Source organism: Ahaetulla prasina, chromosome 5, assembly GCF_028640845.1.
Source record: "Ahaetulla prasina isolate Xishuangbanna chromosome 5, ASM2864084v1, whole genome shotgun sequence".
Lineage (NCBI taxonomy): Eukaryota > Metazoa > Chordata > Lepidosauria > Squamata > Colubridae > Ahaetulla > Ahaetulla prasina.
The window spans coordinates 66,334,785-66,362,139 of record NC_080543.1 but is presented as its reverse complement, the minus strand read 5'-3'; the positions used below and the strand labels follow the sequence as shown (position 1 = coordinate 66,362,139).

Sequence of the window (27,355 nt, the reverse complement as noted above, 5' to 3'; positions counted from 1 at the left end):
GGGGGTTCCCCTGATAGAGATGTGCCCACCGGGTTTTCGTGCATTCCATCAGGCCAGGGTCCAGGGTAGGGGTGGGGGAGTGGCGGTTATTATCAACGAGAGTCTTGAGCCGAGGGAGATCACTGTACCACAGATAACCGGATGTGAGTCCCTCCTTGTGAAGTGGGGCCGTGGGGTTCAGGTGGGTTTACTGATCACGTACCTAGCTCCTTGCTACGTGACAGAAACCCTGCCTGAGCTGTTGGAGGTGGTCGCCGGGACGGCAGTGGAGATCCCCAGGCTTATGGTCATGGGGGATTTCAATTTGCCGTCGGTGGGGATAGCATCCACATCAGCTCGGGAGTTCATGGCTTCCATGACGGCCTTGAACCTGACCCAGTTAGTGAATGACCCCACTCACATCGGGGGGAACACTCTGAATTTGATTTTTGTCTCTGGACAGTGGTTGAATGATCTGGAATTAGGGGAGTTAGTTATCAAACCCTTGTCATGGTCAGATCATTCACTCCTTCAGCTAGACTTTCGAACCGCTGACCCCCATCGCAAGGAGATGGAACCGACTCGCTGGTTCCGTCCCAGGCGCCTGATGGACCCTGAAGGGTTCCAGACGGAGCTTGGGCTTTTCCCTGAGGATTTAGCCCACGACTCGGCTGAAGCTCTGGTCGCTGCCTGGGATCGGGCGGCGGCTGGCGCTCTAGATCGAGTCATGCCTTTGCTGCCTCTGACCCGGTGCCGATCTCGTTTAGCCCCTTGGTACTCCGAGGGGCTGAGGGAAATGAAGCGCCGGAAAAGACGCCTAGAGAGTATCTGGAGAGCCAGCCGCTCCGAATCTGACCGGACACTAGTTAGGTCTCAAATTCAGACCTATCTAGTGGCGATGAGGCTGGCAAAACGGGAGTATTTTTCCAACCTCATTGCATCAGCAGATAACCGCCCAGCCGCCCTGTTTAGGGTGACCCGCTCGCTCCTCCATCAGAGAGCGGTAGAGGATCCCTTAAAGGGTCGAGCTGAGGAATTTGGACAATATCTGTTTGATAAAATCGCTCAAATTCGGGAAGGGTTGGACACAGACTGGGTGGATCCAGACGGGGTGGAGGAGGCAAGTCTTGATGTTATTATCTGGGATGAGTTTGATCCTGTGGCTCCTGAAGACATGGACAGGTTAATGGGGAGATTGAATGCGACCACATGTTTATTGGACCCGTGTCCCTCCTGGTTGGTTTTGGCCACCCGGGAGGTGACACGAGGCTGGCTCCAGAAAATTGTGAATGCTTCTTTGATGGAGGGTGTTTTCCCTGCCGCCTTGAAAGAGGCGGTGGTGAGGCCCCTCCTCAAGAAGCCTTCCCTTGACCCAGCTAGTTTAGCAAATTATCGTCCGGTCTCCAACCTTCGCTTTGTGGCAAAGGTTGTCGAGAGTGTGGTTGCACGACAGTTGCCCCAGTACCTGGATGAAACTGTCTATCTTGATCCATTCCAGTCCGGTTTCCGGCCTGGTCACAGCACGGAAACAGCCTTGGTCGCCCTAGTTGATGATCTCTTGAGGGCTCGGGACAGAGGTTGTTCCTCTGTCTTGGTCCTATTAGATCTCTCAGCGGCTTTTGATACCATCGATCATGGTATCCTGCTGCGCCGACTCGAGGGACTTGGAGTGAGGGGCACTGTTCATCGGTGGTTCTCCTCCTACCTCTCCGACCGGTCGCAGACGGTGTTGACGGGGGGACAGAGATCGACCCCAAGGCGCCTCTTATGTGGGGTGCCGCAAGGGTCGGTTCTCTCGCCTCTTCTGTTCAACATCTATATGAAGCCGCTGGGTGAGATCATCCGTGGTTTTGGGGTGAGTTGTCATCTATACGCTGATGATACCCAGCTCTATATTTCCACCCCTAACCACCCCAACGAGGCTGTTGAAGTGATGTCCCAGTGCCTGGGGGCCGTACGGGTTTGGATGGGGAGGAACAGACTCAGACTAAATCCCACCAAGACCGAGTGGCTGTGGATGCTGGCGGCCCGGTACAGTCAGCTAATTCCATCACTGACCATTGGGGGCGAACTATTGGCCCCCACGGAAAGGGCTCGTAATCTGGGCGTCCTCCTGGATGCACGGCTGTCTTTAGAAGATCATATGATAGCTGTCACCAGGGGAGCTTTTCATCAGGTTCGCCTGATACGCCAGTTACGCCCCTTTCTGGATCGGGCTTCCTTATGCACGGTCGCTCATGCCCTTGTTACATCCCGCCTGGACTACTGTAATGCTCTCTACATGGGGCTCCCCTTGAAGGGTACCCGGAGACTCCAACTGGTCCAGAATGCAGCTGCTGGTGATAGAAGGAGCACCTTGTGGCTCCTGTAACACCCTCCTGCGTAGTCTGCACTGGCTCCCAGTGGTCTTCCGGGTTCACTTCAAGGTACTTGTTATCACCTTTAAAGCGCCCATGGCCTAGGGCCGGGATATTTACGGGACCGCCTACTGCCACCATTAGCCTCTCACCGACCAGTGCGCTCTCACAGAGAGGGCCTCCTCCGGATACCGTCAGCTAAACAATGTCGGCTGGCGACCTCTAGGGGAGGGCCTTCTGTGGGGCCCCTACCTCTGGAACGAGCTCTCTGGGGCTTCGTCAACTCCCCGAACTCAGCTCCTTCCGCCGCGAGCTGAAGACGTTGCTGTTTCGAAGAGCAGGACTAGCTTGAACGTAGTTTTTAAATTGGGATTTTTAAAAAAGGGGTTTAATTGAGGTTTTAAATTTGTATTTAAAAGTTTTAGGGCATCAATTGAATTTAACTGTCTATTCTTTTAGCTGTTTATATGTATTATATGTTTTCTGTTGTTTTTTGGCTGTGAACCGCCCTGAGTCTTTCGGGAGATGGGCGGTATACAAATATAATAAATAAATAAATAAATAAATAAATAAGGTTTCAGTATCCCACAGTCACATGATTGCTATTTGCCACCTTCCCAGCTGGTTTCCAGTCAATGGGGGAAGCTGGATTCAATTAATGACCATGGCAAAAATGTCATAAAATTGGGTGTGATTCACTTAATAACTGCATCGCTTAGTGGCAGAAATTCCGATTCCAATTATAGTTGTATTATATGGGTAGTTATAGCCCCTCTATACATTTTTATATACATTTCAGTTATGGGAAAAAGTAATTAATATGAATCTTGGTGGGAGGAAGGGAATGGAAGAATACTATAGGCATATCCAAATCCATATCATTGAGATAGCAGCTTACCTTGATAATAAATGCTTTGGCTGCAATCCTGAAGTCAACAGAGATCAATAAGCTCATGTTGGCAGAGTTTTCTCTGGCAGCAACTCCTAACTAACTGCTGTGAATGAGCTAAGAATCAGAGCCAGCTGGCAGCTGCTGCTGGAGAAAACACTCCAGAATTCCCTGCTCAAGTTGCCTCTATGGGACTCTGGAGACTGCAGCCACATGGAAGGCAGATACCATTGATTTGTAATGAAACTGTGGTTTTAGCCATCTAAAATATATACCTCTAATTTTTAAGTGCTTTTGAATAAAAGTAAGTATTTAATTCAGGATTTGTTTTTTGCCCAATTGTTCAAGCCAAATAGTTTTTCTGTGTAATCGAAAACCCCATGTAAATCATGATTCCTGTAATATTGCATCCTCCTCCTAGATCAGGCTCACCAAAGTGGTCAATATTGACCCCCAAGAGTTGACGAGACTCTTATATGTCCCACTGTACATGCCTGTCTGTGTGTGTATTTAGAAGTTTGGAAGAAACTTTCTACACAAGTATGAAATATCAGTTAGAAATATAGCATAGAATAATAAAGACTTCAGAAATAACAGTACTAAAATACCCAGATAGCAATATTGTTAATGTTAGGCAAATGGCAGTTGTTTGTTGCCCTTGCCTTTTTATAGAAGGTGAGGGGACCTGCTTTTAAACACTGCAGTGTCTCATAATGAATGAATGTTGAGCCAAATCCCATACGTCAAAATCAGAAAAATTTGTCCCCAACCCAGGTTAGAAAACAAGAGTCCAGCACACTCTGGAATGTCACAGATTTTGTATTCCTGTATAGCATTTTTATTTATTACTATGATCTCACAATCTTCTTGTGAAATTTGAAACAACTTATGTGACTACACTATTGGAGTGCTTTTTAGATACATACAAGAAGTCCCATGACTTTGAAAAGGACTTGGATATCCATAGGGGGACTGAGTTTAGTTATCAATAACTTCTTAGTTGGCTCTAAGGTAAAGGTAAAGGTTCCCCTCGCAATATATGCTAGTCGTTCCCAACTCTAGGGGGCGGTGCTCATCTCCATTTCAAAGCCGAAGAGCCAGCGCTCTCAGAAGAGCCACATGCTTGTCATGTGGCTTGCATGACTGAATACCAGAGGTTCACGGAATGCTGTTACCGTCCCACCAAAGGTGGTTCCTATTTTTCTACTTGCATTTTTGACGTTGTTTCGAACTGCTAGGTTGGCAGAAGCTGGGACAAGTAATGGGAGCTTACCCCATTATGTGGCACTAGGAATTTGAACCACTGAACTGCCAACCTTTTGATCAACAAGCTCAGCGTCTTAGCCACTGAGCCACTGCACCCCTTTATTTGGCTCTATACTAGCCCAAATTTTTTAGAACTACTTTCTCCTCTTGACTAAGCAGCTGCCATTCCATTCCATTTCCAGTATTTTTATGTTTGGTTAGCCCAGCAGGAAAAAAAGAATAAATCCACCAGCATCAACATTACTGAACTGTTCATTTCCTCAAGAAAGAAAGTACTCTTTCACCAGCCCTTTTCCTTTCTTTTGTGAAAAAGGCAACCCCAGGAAAGCAGCAATACTGCTTTTCTCAGCAATAGGTATATAAAGGATCCTAGAAAAATCTTCCTGTTGAATAGGAGGCACATCCCATCACATGAATATCTTTCTTTTACCAGATATAATATCCTTGTTGTAGTTCTTTAAAAAAGACTCGGAGGACAGATTCCTCCCTTTTTTTCCCTAGGATTTTCATATCTGTTTTTAGTTTCTTGCAACTGAATGAGTAAACTTAAGAAAAAATGGTAGCCTCATACCCCGAGGGATCCTTGCTACTTTTTCATATGGTGCTGATTGTGTACACCTAAGGTTTCAAAGGGGAAATAAGAACCGCATATTAGAGTTGGTTGTTTTTCCCCAGTAATAAAACATTTATGGGATGGAAACACAGTTCAGTGTGAGTAATCTGTTCTATACCTGTGGATGTTTCTTCTTTCTCTCTTGCTTTCTTTCTTTCTTTCTTCTTTTTTAGTATGCTATGTTTCTATCTCTGGTCTTCCTGGCTGAGCTAGTGGCTGGCATTTCAGGATTTGTATTTCGTCATGAGGTGAGTCTAACTTCCTTGTTGGTAGGTTGATGGCAACAAAGGCTGAAGCTTCTTAGGATACTGGGTGTTATAATTTAAATAAATTCAGCAACTCTGTACATTGTGGGTGTTTCTTGAATTGGTAAAAGGATGTACAGGCTTTTGCTATTTTATACGGGCGTTGGTTAAATTTATTTCTTTGTTCATTGTACAGTTTTTCTTCTGCTACTTCCACTGAACAGGTATTTATATAACTCAGAGAGGATTTTTAAGATGCAAAACCTAACTAAAATAGTTCTGTTGCTGGTTTGAAAATTGTATTTCTTTCCTGCACTATAATAATTTCTTTCCTGCATTCTATAATAACAATATATCTAGAAATAGGAATAAAATTGATTTAGACTGATAAAATTTTAGTCCAAGACAGATGTGTCTTGCACCATTCTATATATATATTGGCATATTTTTCATAAGTTGAATGAAGACTATCTGACAAAATGATCTAATTATAATAAAGGGGGGAGTCCGAAAAGCTAGTGTTGGTCCTGAAAACCTGTTTTGGTTTTCTTTCTATTTTCTTTCTTTCTTTAAAATATTTTTTCAAATTAAGAAACTCTTGACATTGTTTTAGTGACATAGGACCTGACACTTCTGTTCAGAAACACATTATAATTTCTAATTAAAAAATAACAGTTAAAAATTAATATAGAATATGGTTTATGCTTCTAAAAAGACCCAACAATTTGGTTTAGTTCCTGAATGTTTGCTTTTTAGAAACAGCTAAAGAACCAATCACTGGCATTTTCAGATTTGAAGGACTGAATATCCAGAAAACGTATTTTGAAACCTGTGGGAGCATGACATCTGCAGTTCTTTAAAACAGACAAGTCTTTTCCTAAGTTAACACAGAAACACATAGAACACTCAGAAATAAGATTCTGTCTTGCCACAAATATACACTGTTCCAGACTAATAATCAGTTTTTTCCAGAAAACTTACCAGTTTCTCTAAGAAACTTGGATCAAAAGTTCTCAAAGTATGGTCCTCTGGGAGATCCTTGAAGTCAAATAAATAAATATTTTAATATTTCTAAATTTTAATTTCTAATACTCTCCTCTCCTCTCCTCTCCTCTCCTCCCTTGCAGGACTGTAAATGATTAATACAAAGAGCAAGTATCTTAGAACATTGTAACATTTATTAGGGAAAAAATGGTTAGGGTTACTACACAAGAATTCTGATTTTCATAAGGCCTCTCTATATCATCAGTCAGGACAGAATATTCTTTTTTATGCCATTACAGTGAAGAGGTCAAGGAAAAGGAGGGCAGACCTGCTGTTTTTTTAAAGGCGTGACAGCCTCATTCTTTTTAAATAATTGCTTCTCCCTTTATCAGTCAGGATTTTGGCTCTTACAGTACCAAATCTGATATTTAATTTTCATTTCTCTGCGGTTGCACCAAAACAGGAAACTATTGAATGTTCAATGATGACTTCCATTAATCTTTAAGGTTTTTTTCAGGAGGAATGACATGAGAAATATATTTTTGACTTTTCATCTAAAAATCATGTTTCCTCACTATTGGGGCTGGGCAGGAGAAAGCTCACTGAAAAATTAATTGGACTGTTGCCTCATGCAGTTTATCCCATTGTCTCAATTTCATTTTAGATCAAGGACACTTTCCTGAGGACATACACTGAAGCCATCCAGAATTACAATGGAAATGATGAGAAGAGCCGTGCAGTGGATGATGTACAACAGAGTGTAAGTTTAGAGCTGCTGAACTAAAAATCAGTGTTTGGATTGCAGTATAAAGGTTATAGTTGTTGTAAAAAGTAAAGAGTCTTCTCCTCTTCATGGGACAATTTAATCCATTTATGTTCATTGATAGTAGATTTGTTTCTTCTTTCATTATGTCACTTTTAAGTGGGTTTTGCCGTTCTAGTTGTTCTTGTTTTTTTCTGCTCCTTTGTTCTTACTCCTTCTTGTTCTGTTCGTCTCTTTTGTTCACTTCCTTCTAGTTGTTTAGTCGTAGTTTCATCTATCATTAATTCTTCTTGTCTTCTATTTTCTCCTTCCTCTCTTCTTTTTTGTTGCTCCTGTGGCTTAAAGTAATAGTCATAGAATTCATATGCACTATCTAGAGAGTCCAGTCTGTGTCATCTTATCATTCCAGGTAACCAAAATTCCCTCTGGTATCAGCCATTTAAAGTGTACTTGGTGTTTGATCAACTGCCCTGTCAGAAATTGATATTGCTTCTGCAGGTCTCTAAATCTTCTGGGTACTTGTTTTAGAAAACTGCAAAAAATGGACCTAGACATAATTTGCTTACAAGAAATACACATCAAAAGACAGTGTAATAAACTTTTAGAGTACCCCAAAATTGGGAAACCACCATATTTTTCAGACTATAAAACGCACCTTAATTTCTGGGGAGGAAAACAAGAAAAAAAGAATTCTGCCTCTGCCTATTAGCATCAGGATCAGTAGCATCCTCAGTTCCACTTGGATTTTGATAACGAGCAGCACAGATCTTTTTACCCGTTTAAAACAAACCCTATTACCCTACGCGCATTTAACTGGAGAGGGTGGGGTCTGGTGGGGGATGATTGTCATGGGGGCAGAAGAGGGATTTGGCATTGAAGGCATTTTTGGATTTGGGGAGGGGATCTCTTTCCCCGGAGGAAAGAAAAGGTGAGTCTGCAGAAGAGGAAGGTGAGTGGCTGTGCAATGTGCATCGGGGAACTGGGGAGGAAAGCACTTTCAGGTGGCAGTGTTGGCCACATTCCCCATTATTTGATTTAGAGAGGAAATAGTTTTGCATAGCAGGGAAGTGGGGTGGGGGTTAATCGGTCATTTGAAGAGGAGGGGGAAGATGCATGGTCTTAACTTTGCACATGTCATAGTCGGTGTTGGAGGAGGAGAGGCAGAGGAGCTAGGAGTGCTGATGCTCTGTCCCTCTGCCCGCCCACCCTCAGGCTGCCCCTATGACTTTGTCTACCTGTAATGACCAGCAGTGGCTAGACAAATCTACGTCCCCCACCCCCAAGCCACTGACAACATGGCCTATTTGTGCTTCCATGGCAAGCTGCAACTGGATAAGATCTCCATCAAGCGGGTCTCAGAGGACGTCGCCAACTACTTCTACAAGAGATACGGGGGAGGACCCAGGCTGAAAGGTGGCGGGGGGGCGCCATCCTGGATGAGGCTGGCTTTGGCCCTGGCCTCCTCCTCCTTCTTGGTGTGATCCCCTCTGCTTTCGGGGGGGAAAGAGCAAGGAAGGAAAGGTGAAGGAATACCAGGCAGATGGAACTGCTTATGCTCTTGCAGAGAAGGGAGAGAGCCTTCCAGCTCAGCAGGAGGTGTGATCTCTCACACTGTTGCAAAGGTGGCATTGCACCTCACTGGTGTGTTGCCATATTTGTCAGTTTCCTCCCCCCACCCCGTCACACCTTCCCCAGCACTGTTTTCAGAGCTGCCTCTAGAGAGGTGAGGTGCAACACAAGGAACCCCATTGGCAAAAGCGGCACCCGCCCACGACAGCTGGGAGAGATTGCCTTTCACCTTCCTTCCCTGGGTGGGAGCTCTCTGCTGGGTCTCCTCCACAGGGTTAGGGCAATAGGATGGCAGAGGCTCCCACTTGCTGAACAGCCAAGGAGGGGCCCCAGCCACTGCCTTTCAGCCTCCCGGCATCCTTCCCCTTCCTCAGTGAAAGCCCTCTGCAAGGACTGCGTGGTGAAGAGCTGCCTGGTGTTATGGCTAAAGAGCTGGTTTAGCGAGGACTACAAAGCTGTCTGCAACCTCAAAACAGCGATCAAGGGGTGAGCGGCTCCTGCCGGCGGCACACCCTGTTTTGGATTCAGGGAGGGGATCACAGCACTGCCACCCGAAAATGTTTTTCTTCCTGAATCTAAAAATAAAGCCTGCAGTCGGCATTGCCACCTGAAAGTGCTTTCCTCCTTGGTTCACCGATGCACATTGCAGAGCCACACATGTACCCTCCTTCTCCGCAGACTCACCTTCTCTTTCCTCCTGGAAAAGAGATCTCCCGCCTGAATCCAAAAATGCCTTCAGTGCCAAATCCTTCTTCTGCCCTCATGAAAATCATCCCCCACCCCACCCTGCCCACGCCAGTTAAATGCACGTAGGGTGATAGGGTTTGTTTTAAATGGATAAAAAGATCTGTGCTGCTTGTTATCAAAATCCAAGTGGAAGTGAGGATCCCTGCCGCCTCGAACCACTCGAAAATGCGACACGTGGAGGCTGAAAATGTCCGAAGGGTGGGTGGGTGGGAGTGGCTACATTTGGAGTATAAGACACACCCAGATTTTCACCCTCTTTTTTGGGGAAAAAAGGTGTGTCTTATACTCCAAAAAATATGATATAAAATAGGACAATCACTTAAAATTAACACAGCAAATCAAAATGGATCTGGAAAAGTGGAAAAATATGCAATTATCACTATTAGGAAGAATAGCCACTATCAAAATGAATGTCTTACCGAGACTGTTATACCTGTTCCAAACAATCCCAATAAAGCTAGAAAGGAAATATTTCGAGGAACTAAAATAGAATGGTAACCAAATTTATATGGCAAGGTAGAAAGGCAAGAATTAGGCTGAAATTAATGCAAGACCAATAGAGGAGGTTTTAGGTTGCCAAATTGGGAATTATACTATCAAGCAGCTGCCCTTACTTGGCTAAAGGAATGGATAACTGTGAGACATAGCTGATTACTTATACTGGAGGGACACAACTTACAACTGGGGTGGCATGCTTTTCTGTAGTACAAGAAATACAAAACACATAAATACTTTCAAGGACATTACATTAGAAACACTCTGCTATCAGTATGGGCAAAAATCAAAGAAAAACATTATTTAAAAATACTAGTCTGGCTCTCCACAATGGAGGCACTAACATACCCAAATGTGATGGATATGGAAAAAGTTGTAAGATACAAAGTTATTTTAAATGAGAAGAAATTGAAAAACAAACAGGAATTGAATAGCCCAGGGATAAATTTAGCATGGTGACCACATCTACAGATACAATTTAGATACTATAAAGATGTGAAAACCATGGTTTTTATAACAAAAACAACAACAATTTATTATTACAGTCTTAAACCAGAGACCAGAACAAATAAAAGCACTCAGTATATATACACTTAAAAATTCTAGTATAAAATAATAAATAACAACTAAAATCTACAATAAAATCCAGTGTTAATTATACATGGTCTGACTATACGATAGTTGTAATCCCTAAACTGTGTGGCCCATTGTAGGTTCAACACTAAAAAGGAAATGACTAAGCAGTGCAAAGGGTTTGCCATAATTGTTATATAACATCACTATGGTGAAGAAGACATGTGTTTGCAATGAATCCCCAGTGCTGCTGCGTAGAATCTAGCCACTTGCGCTGTATTAATGGACTGTTCATCCTTAAGCAGCCACTGAAGATAGGTAGTGTTGGAACAGCCAGTATACCTAGCAGCTATTGACAGAATATGTTTTTTCCTAATTTCCGTATAAAAGGAACATCTAAGGAGCAAGTGACCCACAGTCTCCACTTCTCCTGAGCCGCAGGGACAGAGTCTTTCCGTGAATGGTATCCTTTTATACTTGCCATACAGGACAGCCAATGGCACCATGCAAGTGCAAATGCTTTCTGGTGGTTTGCTGACTCCAACTGACTAAGATAGCTAGCAGGAGCAATAACACATCTAATGGCATCTGGAGCCAGAAACAGCGGAGCTTTCCCTAAGTCCGCCTGCCTCTCTATGTCCTCTACCCTTTGTCGCAAGATTTGTCTTGCTAGCTGGGGAGAAATCTAGTTTGGCATGATTGGACTTGATAGCCTTGATCCATGATGGAGAATTTGTCTTGGAGGATTAATGGAACAAGACCTTGCGGAAAGAAGTTAAGCTTTAACCAGAGATTTAAGGACGCTATACAGATTCTTGCTTTGACTTTTGTCAATCCTGTCTCCAGGTGCAGAAGTGCATTTGAGACACAACGCAGCATCTGGAGAATTGATCTAATGTATTTGGATTGAACTATTTCTAATGATGTAAAACATGAAGCTGATGGTCCAAGCAAGGTCCCATAAAGAAGCTGTGCTAGCGACTTGGCCAGAAAAAAAGCTTATTCACAATAGTGAATAGCCAAGGGATAAATTTAGCATGGTGGCCACATGTACAGATACAATCTAGATACTATAAAGACATGAAAACATGGTTTTTATAAAGAACCAACAGAATTGGATCAAATTTTAATAGAACTGATTTAAAAATTATATAATTATTTACTGACTATTAGAATGGAAAAAGAGCAAGTAAAAGAAAGAAACCATGTTAGCATGGGCTAAAATTTTTAGGTATTCTATAGAATTCTATAGAATTGGACAAATGGCAAAAGTCGTGGGACAGAAACTATATATTGACAACGTCCACTGCATATAAAGAAAACTTATACAAAATGTTTTATAGATGGCACTTCCCCCCAGCAAAATTAGCTAGAATGTTTAATAATGTGTCTGCCAAGTGTTGGAAGTGCAATCAAATCTCAGGCTCATATTACCACATGTGGTGGACATGTCCAAAAGCAAAAAAATACTGGACTAAAATACATACCTGGCTAGAAAAAATAATAAAGGAACATATAGATTTAAAACTGGAAATATTTCTGTTGGGCATCATACTAGACAAATACAGTAAAAGGAATGCATATTTAATAATACATGTGTTAACAGCAGCCAGAATCATGTTCGCACAACATTGGAAGGGTAAGGAGAGCACCGCAGAAGAAAAGATAATAGTAAAAATTTCAGAATGTGCAGAAATAAATAAACTGCCATTTGAAATTGAAAAGGAAGACACTGAATATTTTGAGGTATGGGATCTGTTTTATCGATGGCTAAATAAGAGAAAAAGGAATTAGAACTTCTAAAACTACAAGAGAAAGATTAATTTTATTATTAAGGTTGATTACTGTAACATTAATTTTGATTAATTCTGATTAGTATTAACAATTAATATGTATTAATATGAGGGAAAAGCACTGTAATGAGATTAAATTTAGAGAACACTATTATTTCTATGATGAATATTACTCAAAAGAATTGTAAGCAGACAACACACTGTCTATATGGATTCTGAACATGTTGCTCTTTCTATTTATATTAATAAAAAAAGTGTAGGTGTTGGCAGAGTTTTTTATGGATTCAGTAGCATAAACCATACTTATCTAGTCATTTTTTCTAGTTTCTGATATTTTACCCAAATAATTTTCATTCAGGAAGTTCCAGGTTCAATTGCAGCTGTTCAGGGCAGCTACTGTCAATTACAGCTGGTAATATTGGAATAGAGAGTCAATCTTGAGCCTGGTGAGATTCGAACTGCCAAATTACAGTTAGCCGGCAGTCAGCAGAAATAGCCCGCAATACTGCATTCTAACCATTGTGATACTGTGGCTTACTATAATAGTAATCCCTTGACTATATTTTCAGAAAGATTTCTTTTCTCTTTATTTGTTTGGAATATTTTGAAATCAAATGCATAAAATCTTTCCCAGTTTTGTAACGATTTTTCCTTCCTTTTTCTCATCCTTATTAGCTGAGTTGTTGTGGTGTCCAGAATTACACCAACTGGAATACTAGCCCTTATTTTAGTGAACATGGAATTCCCCCAAGTTGTTGTATGAATGCAAGTGACTGTAATTCTATGGACCTGCGTAACATGACTATTGCGCCTACTAAAATAAACCAGAAGGTATGGTTCATTTCAGGCTTTCAGAATAAAGTATTTAATGCATGCATGCATACATACATACATGTATTTCTCTATCTCTCTGTTATGCCCACTGTTTTGAGACCCTGTCTTTGGTTATTTATTATTGAGTAATATCAAAAGTAAATCAAATAAATAAATTAAATAAATGTACTGAAAAATGTTTCTGGTGGATTGCTAATGCTCTTATCCTGGTCATGATGTTTTCCAGGCATTAACATGAAAAATATGTTTTCAACATAGTCCCATTAATAAACTTTCTCAGTGATTTTTCAACTAACTTCCCATATCTGTTATGACTATAAACTAAAAAAAACCCCTTCCTTTTTGCAGCCCTGTAATCCCTTAATTTGGCAGAGAGTTGGGGACACTGGATGAGCGTTTACTCGCAGATGCCCTTCCTGACACCACACAGAGTTTGCAGCAGATTTTTTTTTTTTTTTTGCACCCTGAGAGAAACATTTGCTGCTAGCTAGGACTGAACTCTTAACCTTCCAAGTGGGAGGCGAGCATCTTCACCACTAGACCACAACACCACTCCTGTTATGACTACAAACATCCCCATAATAAGTATTGCTTAAAGCAAATAATTCAACAAATAGATTCAAATCTATTAGCAGCTGCTCAGTGCAAATGGCAAGTCTACTTGAATCTATTTATGACAGTTTTCATAGCTGTCTTTTATTAGTTTCTTCCCTCCCTTTTTATATTCATCATTTTGACATGTTTTATGTGTTACATGCTAACAATCTACATAAATGTAGAAAACAGAATAAGCAATCAGAGCCTATCCTTTATTAGATATGTTTTATTACTGTATATTTTATAGCTTTATGGAATTCATGTTGCAGGAAGTACAAAGCAAAAATTGCCATGAATCAAGGTTTGTAAACATTGATGCATCTTATAGTGTATAAAAATAAATGGAATGATTAAATAGTAGAAAATTTTGTTTCATGACACTTACAGTATATAAAGCCAAATAACCTTCATTTCACAAAAATATATTTTCTTCAGTGCTAAGGTTTACAGTAGAGACGCCTTTCAAGATGGCGCCGCCGAAGGCTGCCTCGGTGAAATGCTCTCTAATGGTTTCTTTATTTTTAATTATTCTCTGCGACTCACTATGGATTTCTTACTCACAAGATCATCTGCTAAAAATTAAGCAATGTTTCTTTAAGGAGCAGCTTTCTGTGATCTCCCCTCCCCCTCTTCTTTACAAATGTGGAGGAGATTCTAACACAGGAAGAAGCATTCTCCATGGTGCTGGGAAAGATCATCCAGGACTGGGTAATGCTCTGCTTGGAGACCAAGTTAGTTTTTTTCTTTAGCCATGCTTCCCTTGCCTGGGTCCTCCCCAGTTCAACTCAGTCTTCCACAAGTTGAGACTGAGAATACAGAGGCTCATCCTAAATAGAAAAATAATAGAATTATTTGAAGAAATTTTTTTACGCGCGAGGCTCAGTGATCGCTAATATGCAATCCGGGGGGTTATAAGAACATGGTAACCCTCCATTTTGGCTGAGATATCAGCCAGGGTCCCAGCCGCTCCCACGATTAGCGGAGGAGATATTGTCCTTATTGGACTACTGGACTACTTATTGGACTATTGGACTCGGCATTTAGCCTATGAATTCAGTCCCTTTCTGGGGTCGTCCAGGCATACTGACGGAAGCAGCACCTTTGGCGCCTCAGGACCTGAGACAGAAAGGCTCATGGCGAGCCACTTGGCTGGCAGAGGTGGCAAGAAAAAGCGGCTGGGAATTTTGGCGCCATTATGCCTGAGGCAGGAATGCTCTTTGCGAGCCAGTCTGCCGGTATTACACATGAATAATTGACAGCCATGGCAGCAGCGCTCAGTTGAGCTATTCTGCGTCATCTGCCAAGGATATGGCGGTGACAGTGCTCTGCGCTATGGCAGTCACAGCATGAGAGCTCTGGCGAGCCAGTCTGCTAACATGGCGGTCGGACCCAGCGGCATCACAGCAGCGACACGATACGGCCTTGCTGTTCAAATTGACAGATCCTTTCAAGTAACCTAATGAGTCTTCTGTTGAGCTGCAGGCATTCCGGTTAGGCATGAGTGGAGTCTAGTGCTCTCCCTTGACAGAGTGGGTCGACCAGAGAGGGGAAGCGCTTCAAAGGAATCTTGAGCTCCTGTCACGGGCGAGTCGGGCAGCCATTTGTTATTTGTTATTCCAACGAGCCTTCCAACGAAAAACTAGGAATAGGAATTCAATTGGTGGAGCTTCGCACTCCCGAGAGGCCAGCCTGCCATTGGCCTTCGCCCTACGCTTACCCGAAGGTGGACAGAGAGCCTTGCTGAATTTCAGCCTATTTGCGCCGTCCCCTTCTAGCCTCACGCCACTGACAGGCGCTGCTGACAGGAGTCTCGTGCTGCTGACAGGTGCTTGTATATCAGCCTGGAATTTCACGCACTGACAGGATGCCACAGAAAGAGGCTTGCGCCGTTTGAAGTTTCAGCAGCTAATTGTAATTAGTTTGTTATTTTTTGATGCCTGCTGCACTAAAACTCATTGTGGCATTCTGTTGCTGTAATTTAGAACGATGGAAGGCGGGATGCCTCCAGCAGCATTTAGTTCCAAGGAGCAGCCACTGCCTACATGGCAGCCAGTCTGATTTGTTTAAGAGGTAAGTTGGTGGAAGCCTCACACATTATGGCAGCAGTGCAGGAGAGCTCTTCTCGAGACAGTCTGCCTTGTATCCACTGCCTTAACGTCATTGGAATTTGGGTGACAGTCACTCCGCGTGACTCAGTATGAATGGTTATGGCTGGAGAAGATTGGTACCTGTTCTGTCCTCCTCTGCCTCCGTCCGAATAATGGCTTAATTAGCCGGCACTATTAGCTCTGGCGGCAAAAGAGCTAGCGTCCGCCAAGAGCCCTTGTTATCTTCCACGACGCTGGTGAGTCACAAACTTCAGCTCTAGTCAATCAGTGGATTTGCCTGTTACAAAGAGACACACCAGCTCTCGCTGCCTTTTATATCCTGTGGGGTTTGGCTCCATGACTCAGCACTTCCTAGACCTGCCCCACTCTTGCCTCTGTTGTTCCCTCTTCTCCTGCCTACGAAACCTAGGATTCAACCAAGCCTGATTGCTGTCAGCTGGGTCTGCAGGTGTGGCCTGTGGGGGAAAAGAGTCAGGGGACAGAGGCCTCATTATTTCTTCCACCTGGCCTGCTTCTGGCTCCTGGAGTTAAGCCAGGGAAGCCGGTGCTCCCGAGGTAAGTCCTGACGGCCCTTCCCCCTCACTGTCCAAGTCACTTTCTGGCAGCAGGCTCAGCTCCAAGTCACTTTCTAGCAGGAGGGCCGGCTCGGGGGGTGCAGACACAACAGTACCATTCCCAGGCACTATTGACTGATGACATAGGGGCGAGTGTCGCTCTTGCTAGCCCCAATATCAATGATAGAAAGAGCCCTGGTGGCTGGTAGACAATTCCCCTGACAGGGCAGACTAGCCAGAGCTACTTCTAAACAGCTCCCATTAAAGGGACAGCATTTAGACAATTCATTGAGGGGAAGCTGTCATTTCTACCGTAAAACTTTCTCAGGAGGTGGATTCCAGACTGTTGCTGTATGTCTGTTTTTGCACCAGACCTCCAGGTGGCATCAGAGAGCAGTTTTTCACAGACATTATCACATCTTCTCTACATTTACCTACAGATTTCTGTTTATTCAGGTCTGACGCAGAGGACCTGCTCCCTCTAGGGAGACCTAGTTCCATCTAGCTTTTACTTCGCTTCACGCGCTGGTCAGTCTGTCACGGGAGAAGAGCAGTGCCAGGATAGTAATGTTACATGTATTGCCCTTAGGCTACGCCAAGTGGCATGGGCCACGTTTTGGTTATCTCTACCTTTGACAAGGCTCTTCCCAGTCAGTTAGCTTCCTAACCTGGAAGGGTACAAAGTCTCACGTGGTCTGCGCTGACTGCTGGACCTTGGTTCTGCCGCCATGGCCTTAACACGACCAACATGGGAAAAGAATTTCAAGCTGCTCTCCAGAGTTCAACTTGCTGGTACCTTAATCATCTAACCGTTTCCAAAATCTGATACAGTACAATGAATTAACCACAAGAGGGAGCTTTCTATCCCTGGTTCGGCACTGGGGCTCCATATGGTAGCAAGGGACTTCTTGGTTATTCTGCCAGCTCTGGAAGTGGGGTATTCAGTACTGGCAAGGAGATGTCTTGTGCCTTACAGGTTAATACAGCTGCCTAATATCTGAGCAGCCGAGTTTGACTCCCTCAAGTTGGTGGAGGAGATCCAAAGCTGAATAGCTGGAAATTGATCTATATTAGTTCCCGTTTTTATTAGCCTCTCCTCCCTTCCTGTTCCCGTCCACAGCCACTAAGGGCAATCTTGGTACGGAGGATAGGAATGCAGTGGTACCTCTTCTGGTGAACACATCAGGCCAGAATGTCACAGAGTTTGTGATTAGGTATTGTCAGCTTGATATTGGCATGTCTACTGCTGGAATTGGGTTCTGCTGGGCTCAGGATGCACAGATCTTTGACCCTTCTGGAGTTTGTTGAATTGGGGCCCATATTGTTCTGGGCAAGGTGGTAACTCGATAAACAGCTACAATTGTTTGTACAGCACAGTGAAGCAGTAGGTGGAACCTGTCACTGGGTTTCGGCTGAAGCCACCTTTGAGATGGCATGTGGGAGTTCTTCGACCTGTGTTCCCATACGCTATGACCATAGGCTGGACAGGTGGACGTTTCCTGCTCTGTTACCTATAGACATTCTTGTCCTATTTCTTAGTGGACCAGTAGCTACTAGAGTGTGGTAACTCGGCTTAGGACTGGCACGTGCTCTGGTCTGGCCTTGTGCACAGCTCCAAACTCCCTGGTTATGGGGCGGGGGGCGGAGTGCTATTAGTTTCTGGGACAAATAGAATTGCCATAACTTGTTTAGCGGTCTACTATTACCGACTCAGGGGTCCGGTTACAGTATGTCAGCCTTCACTCCAATCCTCACATATTTTTTGTACAATTTATATTCAGTAGTTAGAATGTAAAATAGTTTAAGGATGTAAGATGTATCACTGCCCTATACAGGGTAAGGGAAGAGGGCCCTTTAAGAGTGTCGTCTGACATAACAGAAGGGGAGGGGTGATTAACGGTTGAATGTTAGAGCGCGGGCTTTTTCAACAGAGACTGCATTCCTGAGATGATTAATAGGTAGAGACCTGCGGAAGAAGATTACCACGGGAGCCGAGAAGGAGCTGGCATTGGACCAGACCAGCCTGACCTCCTGAGGAGAGGAGGGACAAATGGGGGGATATGGAATATAGCCATATTTTGTCTCAGATTCAACTTTATACTGCTACAGTCATGATGTATTTAGTAAAAGTACTTTTCTTTATTTGCAAATGAAGTCAAGGTGTATTCTTTCCTAAATATAATCAGAGGCAGCCTGACATTGTAGCTATTTCTGGTCTCTCCTGCAGCAACTAGTGTTAGCTAGCCAGAACAGGTTCGGATCCAGTGACACACTGCCCAGGGTCAGCTGCAAAGTCATTCTTGCAGGTCAACCACGAACTCGGCTGGAATATTGGACTGTCTGGGCTTCTGGTCCATTCGGATTGTTGAATTTTGGCGTTCCGACCAGTACTACTGGTGGGTCATGTGCTGGGGTTCTTACCTTTCAGATACTCCCAGTCATCAAGGTCTGGAGATGTACACTCCACTGGCAGGCATTCAGGTTTCCTGGACAGCCTTCACCGGGGATATCCCGCTTAGGAATTTTCCTGCATACAACCTACAGGGTTTAGGGCCCTCTAGGGTCCCAACACAGTTCTACACATAGGAGGGGCCTGTGATAACTACGGTCTTGCTGGATGGTTAAGTCTTCTATTCCCAGTGACCGCTCTGCTTTGGTGTCTCAGAGTCAGTCTGTTCACACATTCTTCTATCGCCCTTATTCAGCATGCCTGGTTACGGGTGTGAGATTGGTCTCCGCTTAGACATCGACTCAGACAGTGGGTTCCCTCAACTAACGTTCTTCCATAGGGGCAGCCCTGTTGCACTACGACCCGACTGATCGGGTTTACACTGCTTCTATCCTTATCTCCATCAGCTAGGTCAGAGGCCACGAATCTCCTCGGATTGAGCGGCCTACCGCAACTTCACACCATCTGATCCGGGTTTCCATTGGCTTTGTCCCTTGTTTCTGGGGGTGGTTCCAGGGGCTAAAGGGCATATGGCTCCTCATCTGCACTACAGACTGCTGTGCCACCTGGCACAGTTGGGAGTCTGCAACATTGCCTGGTGGAGCCTCTTCCTCCTTTCGGGGGCCGGGGTTCTTCCTTCTTGTTTCAGGTGACCTCATGCCCCAGGTCCGGTGGGAGGTTGCCGTTGAGCAGACGGTACTTCGCAGGAGGCCTTTCAGACAGTTCGTGACGTAATGCTTCACTGTCCTACCATCAACCATGTGGCCTTGGCATGGCGTGCGATGCATGGTATTCTGTAACTGATGTTGGTAGAGCCATTTTGCCTCTCATTCAACTGTGACAGCGGTGGGCAGGTTAGTCCTCGGGTAGCCTCGCGTGGAGCAGGGTCTGTGGACCAGAGTACTGCCCTCCCGTATGACTGACCTGCTTTGGTAAGTCCCAGTCCTGGATAATCTTTCCTGGCACCTTGGAGAAGGGGCGTTGGACTTACCTGATACGCTCCTTCTCAGGGTGTGGGAAAGATCATCCAACCCCACCCTGGTGTCCATCTGGTCCATAGTCCGGGAGTTTTCTGTTTTCGCAGATGGTGAGCCTCATCATCGCTGCATCCTCGTCAAACTGGGGAGGATCCAGGCAAGGGAGGAGTGGCTAAAGAAAAAAACTAACTCGGTCTCCAAGCAGAGAAGCAGAGCATTACCCAGTCTGGATGATCTTTCCCACACCCTGAGAAGGAGCGTATCAGATAAGTCCAACGCCCTATTTCCCCAGAGCCATGGATTACCAAAAAAAACAAATGGTGGAAGCGGAGAAAGAGAAGTAAATGGGCGAGAATTCTAATCAAGCTAAGAAATAATAGAAATAAAATTCCTCTGCCTTCAATTTTCCTAACCAATGTACATTCACTTGCTAATAAGATGGATGAAATACTCCTCTTAAACAGATACAATTGTGATTTTTACAATTCAGCAGTCCTATGCTTCTCTGAAACCTGGTTAAATGAATCAATTGAAGATAGCAGCCTGCATATCCCAGGGTTTCAGATTGAATGATCAGACAGAATTACAGAAACATCTGGTAAAAAGAAGGGAGGAGGCTTATGCTTATATATCAACAACAGCTGATGTCAGGATTTAACTAATATACAAATTCTGTGACGAAAACTTAGAGATATTAATTATCAACTGCAAACCATACTATTTGCCTTGTGAATTTTCCTCATTTCTTCTAATTGCTGTTTATGTCCCACCAGAAGCCTGTGTAAACAAGGCATTACGAACTCTAGCTAACCAAATTATGCTTATTGGTCTTTACCATGAACAGCAGTAGGACACTCTGATCGTTGCATGATTCACCTTGTACCTGCTTACAAGCAAAGACTTAAAACCACAAAACCAACAATTAAATCAATGAAGACCTGGACGGAGGAGGCAAAATTACAGCTACAGCCTTGCTTTGACTGCACTGATTGGAATATTTTTGAAGATACCTCTGCAGACCTGTTCACAGATACTGTAACATCATATGTCAGCTTCTGTGAAGACCTATGTGTACTGACAAGGAACTTGCGAATATACAATAACAACAAACTTGGTTCACAGCTAAACTTAAGCAGCTACATCATTCCAAAGAGGAAGCCTACAGAAAAAGTGATAAAATGTTGTACAATCAGGCCAGAAATGTATTAACAAGGGAGATCAGAGCAGCAAAAAAAAAAGCTACTCTGAAAAGCTAAAGAATCAGTTCTCAACAAATGAACCAGCAAACGTGGAAAACAATTAAAAATATCACCAGCTACGGCAAACCGCCTTCCCAGGCAGAAGGAAATCAACAACTGGCAGATGACCTGAACGTGTTTTACTGCAGCTTTGAAAGGAAACTACAGCCACCTATCTCCACAACCCCCATTTCAGACACACCAACAACGGCCAAGCCTCCTACAACTGACCCCATCCCATTGGGTTCACAACCCCTAGTGATCACAGAAAAGGAAGTGCAAGACCTATTTTACAGATAAAAGCCAGGAAAAGCTCCAGGCCCAGACAAGATAACTCCTTCTTGCTTAAAAGTCTGTGCTGACTAATTGGCCCCCATCTTCACCCATATCTTCAATAAATCGCTAGAGATGTACTATGTTCCTTCTTGCTTCAAACACATTAGTATCATCCCAGTGCCGAAGAAGCCCATCATCAAGGAACTGATAGGGGCCGTGATAGCTCAGGCTGTAAGAAGCCTGTTATTAGAACACAGCAGCCTGCAATTACTGCAGGTTCAAGCCCGGCCCAAGGTTGACTCAGCCTTCCATCCTTTATAAGGTAGGTAAAATGAGGACCCAGATTGTTGGGGGGGCAATAAGTTGACTTTGTAAATATACAAATAGAATGAGACTATTGCCTTATACACTGTAGGCCGCCCTGAGTCTTCGGAGAAGGGCGGGATATAAATGTAAATAAATAAATAAAAAGAACTGAATGACTACAGACCAGGTGCTCTAATATCTGTAGTCATGAAAACCTTTGAAAGGCTAGTGCTGTCCCACTTGAAAACCATCACGGATCCACTGTTAGACCCCTTGCAATTTGCATACCGAGCAAATAGATCAACAGATGATGCTGTTAATATGGCTCTGCACTACATCCTACAACATCTTGAATCTCCAAAGACCTATGCAAGGGTCCTCTTTGTAGACTTTAGCTCAGCATTCAATATCATCATTCCAGACACTCTTCTAACTAAGCTAAACCAGCTACAGGTACCTGAACAGACTTGTAAGTGGTTCACAAGCTTCCTAACAAACAGGAAGCAGCAGGTGAAGCTAAGCAGAATCACATCAGATACAATTAAGACAGGGGGCCCCCAAGGCTCTGTGCTCTCCCCACTTCTCTTCTCTCTGTATACCAATGATTGCATCTCTAACTATCCATCTGTTAAACTACTGAAGTTTGCAGATGACACAACAATGATCGGTCTCATTCGAGACAATGATGAATCTGCATACAGACGGGAGATTGAACGACTAGCCTCATGGTGCGACTGGAACAATCTAGAAGTGAACACACTCAAAACCATAGAAATGGTGATAGACTTTAGGAGAAACCCTTCCATAGTTCCACCTCTCACAATACTTGACAACACAGTACCAACAAAAAAAATTCTATTCTAGAGGGAGCAAATCAACTCAGAAAGAATAGACCATTGAATTCTACAAAACTTTCATAAAAGAGCACTGAATGTTGATACATTAGATATAGCATAAATCTTAATCATGTTCTATCACTTCAGTATAATGATAGGAGGAAATTAAATTCCAGGATAGGGGCACCCCCACTAAAAACACAGCAGATGAGTCTCCGTTCTCCTCACTTTGCAGAAATGAGTGTCACAAGATTTTCCAGGAAAAAAATAATCTTGCAAGTACTCTACTGCCAACCCATGTAAAACCAGTACTTGTAATTGCACTAAGAATCAAAAAGGAAGCAATACAAGACAAAATATGTGGTTTTCTCATGCCAGTATCTATCAGCCAGTATTTAGGCTACATTTAGACCAACTATAAGTTTCCATGTCATCTTGAAAAGCAGCCCAATATGTAGCATATGGTAACAGATACAGTATATGCTATTATGAATTAGACTAATTTAATGTCCAGTTATGTTGGCTCATACTCTGAGAATTCCTGGATTGGTTACCAAGAAGCCAATTAGTTTAAATTACAAGATATTTTGGAGGACATCAGGTCTGAATAATCTGATTGGGTGTAAGTAATTTAACAGATTAACAGAGTTGAAAGGGACCTTGTAGGTCATCTAGTCCAACCCCCCACTCAAGCAGGAGACCCGACACCATTTCTGACAAGTGGCAGTCCATTTTTTCTTGAAAGTCTCAAGTGATGAAGCTCCCACAACTTCCGAAGGCAAGCTGTTCCATTGGTTGATTGTTCTCACTGTCAGAAAGTTCCTCCTAGATTTCTAGGTTGAATCTCTCCTTGGTCAGTTTCCATCCATTATTCCTTGTCATTATAAGATGTCTTAAACACCTGCAATTTTTTCCAAAATCTCTAAAGCTGAAAAAAGAGTCTTTGCATCTTGCTTTAAATAAAGATAAGCCATCACTAAATGGTAAAAAAAATATTTAATTGTGTTTATAACCTGCCCCAAGATTATAGGAATCTGGGCAGTGTATAATAGCAAACAAAGCCACAACAAAAGCATCACAATAAAAGCTCTGTCAAAATAAATGGAATCATGAAAGCATTGTACATAACTAATATTCCTAATAACTTACCATGTATGGTTTCTTAATAAATTTTCTGAAAGGCTGACTTAGGAATCTTGGTGATTTCTGGTATTTGTATGTTTGAGTATTCCACAGTTTTACAAAGCTACTATTTTGTGCATGCCTAAACAACAAAATATTTCAGTGTTTATCAATTTAAATAAGTATATTTAAAATTGGCCCAGTAATATACAATTTAAATCAAACATAATTTATGAAAACTGATAAATTCAACAATCATCTGATATGTCTAACAAACATGCTGATCATAAACTATTCTTGCTTGTGCAATATTTCATATGTTTGAGACTAAGTACATTACTACGTGCAGATTATCAAGCACCGTTAAGTATTTGCGCAAAGAACTACACTAATATTTATTCTCTTCTGAAATTTCAGTTTACAGAGTTCTATAACACTCTAAAATAATCTGTTTTAGAAAATTAGTATTTTATAATTATTCTATATCTATCAAATTATTATTGCATACTAAGACATCATAGTACATCTTTATCTATTTGAAATTAATCCAATCATTTTTAGATCAATTCAGACAAGTCCATTAGACCAAAGCTGTTCATGATGCAGTCTGAACCAAACATTCCATAAATATAATCTGAGATGTTAGTGATTCAAAGATACGCTATAGTTATTCGAATATAACATAAATGCCAAAACTCCTGCCAAAATGTCAAAATAAACAAGGAATGGTTTTGAATGATCTTCCAATTTGGAAAGGAACTGAAATAGGGAAGCAACCACCAGCAATCTTTTTCTGTGGCCTCATAGATAAGTTAAAAGGATATGAATTCAACAGTTTGGGTCAATGGTGGAATTCAAATTTTTTTTACTACCAGTTCTGTGGGCATAGCTTGATGGGCATGATGTGGCTTGGTGGGCATGGCAGGGGAAGAATACTGCAAAATCTCCATTCCTTCCCCACTCTGGGGCCAGCCAGAGGTGGTATTTGCTGGTTCTCCGAACTACTCAAAATTTCCGCTACTGGTTCTCTAGAACCTGTCAGAACCTGCTGAACAGCACCCCTGGTTTGGGCAATTCATCTTGTAAAAATAATGACCCATTTTTTTACACAATTAAAGCATCAATTTTAATGACAGACACTTTATTGTATTAAAAACAATTTTGTTTAGAATTTGGCAAATTGTGTCCCTGAAAGATGGTAGCAATGCGGTAAAGCCAAAAGCTAAAAGAGATACACATATATAAAAATACTTGCCAAGGGTATCTGAATGACTGGTTAGCATTTTTCACAAAATAGGGATGTAGTTAGTGGGTCCCCCAGAATTATGTCTAAATGATGCTTTTTAACATATCTATAAATTGTCTGGATTCAGGCATGAGAAGTAGAATAGCCAAGATTGCCGATGACCCTAAACTGTGAAGAGTCATTAAAACAATAAAGGACTTGAAAGAGCTCCAAAGAGATCCCTGCACATTAGAGAAATGGGTGTCAAAGTGCAGGATATAAAGTTCAATGTAAAGTTATTCACACTGATGTAAAAAAATTGAACTAATATAAATGAATAAGTACTGTGTTTTTCGGAGTATAAGACGTACCTTTTTCCCCCAAGAAAGAGGGTGAAAATCTGGGTGCTTCATTTACTTACCAAACAGCTTAAGTATTACCAATGCAATAGTTTTCATCTTCAGCACATTTCAGAAATATACTTTGATGAGGCTGGTTTATTTTCTGCTAAAATATTAATAAAATAATAATCATATAGCATGAAGTAAGGTGTGAGTACATTAATTAGAAAATATTAACAAGGGATATTTTATCAGATAATTTTGCTGATAATTTTTCAACAATTGAAGTAAGAATATGCAGAGAGGGCAGAATAATTAAAGAAGTATTTTAATTCATATTTGTGATGAATTTCAGAAAAGTTATATCTCTAGAGATATGTGAAGATTATAAATGAATATAATTATTTAGCTATATTGATACTGTATCACCCTCTACAACGGTGAATAATTAAGGAAACAACTTTTTCTAAATGTTCCTTTGAGCAACGTTTCTTGGTTTTAATCTTACTTTAAAATGTACAATTTATGAGTTATAAAAAATGTTATACTGATATATTCCTTGCCGATTTTGATTACTGGTAAATGATATGTCTTTGAGTTTTGTATATTGAATTGAATAACTATTTTTCAAATGAGCATTAAACATGGACAAGAGGATATAATTTTGAAAAGTGATTAAATGTTCTGTGTTTTCTTTAGGGCTGTTATGATTTGGTGACCAGTTTTATGGAAACCAATATGGGAATCATAGCTGGAGTGGCTTTTGGAATTGCATTCTCACAGGTATACCATTTTATTGCTTTGAAATGTGTTTGGCCCAGCTTCAGGGCGGGATTATGGAGAGGTACAGGCCTCAAAACTGTTCATTAATTCTTAGGTCATCTGTTCATTGATTTTTCTTTTTCTAACTTAAATGGAGTTTTGCCTAGAGAGTATCAGTTACAGCCCTAATGACAGCCTCAAGGGGGGAAAAGATTCTTCCATTGGGTCAAATAAAGGTTAATCTAATAAAAGTAGCTTAAATGGAGCATAAACAGCCCACATGACAAATAGTTGATTCTAGTTTGCATGTGGAATTTCCTAACTTTGATTTGTCTTTGTTTAAAAGAAATATCAAATTTTGAATCTCATCATGTTTTAGAAAAGAAAGTTGAAAGCATATGCTTAATTTGTCCCATTTAGGGGGCTATAGTTAAGACCATCAAAAAATATTTCTTTTTATCGAGATTCAAGCAGTTGCATTTGTTGTAAACAATTGTGGATTTTATGTAAATGCTGCATCTAAAAATCAAAGTCAGGACAACATGCTAATGAAGCGGCTTTCCATGAGAATTTCTTTCTTCAGAAATTAGAAAATGTGTCTCTTAAATTCTTTTGTTTTAAGCACAAAGGATTGAATCCATCTTTTTGCTATAGTTATGTTAAAATAGTATTACAAATTAAATTAATCTGATTCTAATTTACTGAAATTATTCATAGATCTAAAGATCCTAAAGGTCATTTAATTCAACATACTGCTGTAAAATAAAGCCTATTACTACCAGTCACATCTCATATTCTGAGTTGTATCTGTCAATAGTAAGAGGTATTCAGACCAACTACTTTAAGTCATTTGCTTGACTGTTTAATTGAATTATTTTTGTGATGCTGCTGCTAAGAACAATGATGATAGCAGTTGAGAAATTAATAGCAGTTTAAATGCTGTTTTACATTTCAATATTAACCACTAAATTGATTAATAGTAGAGTTAAGAAAAGCAAAGAAGCTAATTCTGTATATAGTACATAGCTAATTTATAACATTCACTAAACAAAATATATTAAATAATAACTAGCAGTCAAAATTACTTTTCAAAAGAGTAAGCAGATTTATGAAGAATTTTAATGACAGGTGCAAGCATTCTCCTTGGTAGGAGGAGCCAACCTCAATGTTCAGGAACCCTGAATGCAGATGGATGATGATATGTCACAAAGAACTCTTGTCATGAGCTTTCCAACTTGTCAAAAAAATTTTGTCTCACTGCCATTGGAAGTAGAACCTTGGTTCTACTAGATTAAACTTTTCGGTGGTGGTTCAGTGTGGCAGTGTGGCACTAATCTTGTTTGCACCATAGTAGTTCAGAAAAAAGAAGCAAATATATATTTAGAGCTGCCTTTGAGAGATCTCTGTTTCATTTCCTATCAAAAGTTTATTCCATAGGTTGCAATAATTTAGAAGCA

The 27,355-nt window shown here is 41.8% G+C and overlaps 1 protein-coding gene across 3 annotated transcripts in view; it reads left to right on the top strand.

The window, feature by feature from the left end:
- TSPAN7 (tetraspanin 7) overlaps positions 1-27,355 on the top strand; it is a 231,418-nt gene that overhangs the window by 191,403 nt on the left and 12,660 nt on the right. For 2 of the 3 annotated variants that reach the window (XM_058186593.1, XM_058186594.1), the window contains exons 3-6: positions 5,278-5,352; positions 6,998-7,093; positions 12,949-13,104; positions 25,836-25,919. In XM_058186593.1, coding sequence (XP_058042576.1) covers positions 5,278-5,352; positions 6,998-7,093; positions 12,949-13,104; positions 25,836-25,919 — 411 coding nt within the window. The remainder of the gene's footprint in view (positions 1-5,277; positions 5,353-6,997; positions 7,094-12,948; positions 13,105-25,835; positions 25,920-27,355) is intronic. The other variant, XM_058186596.1, reaches the window with a different exon arrangement.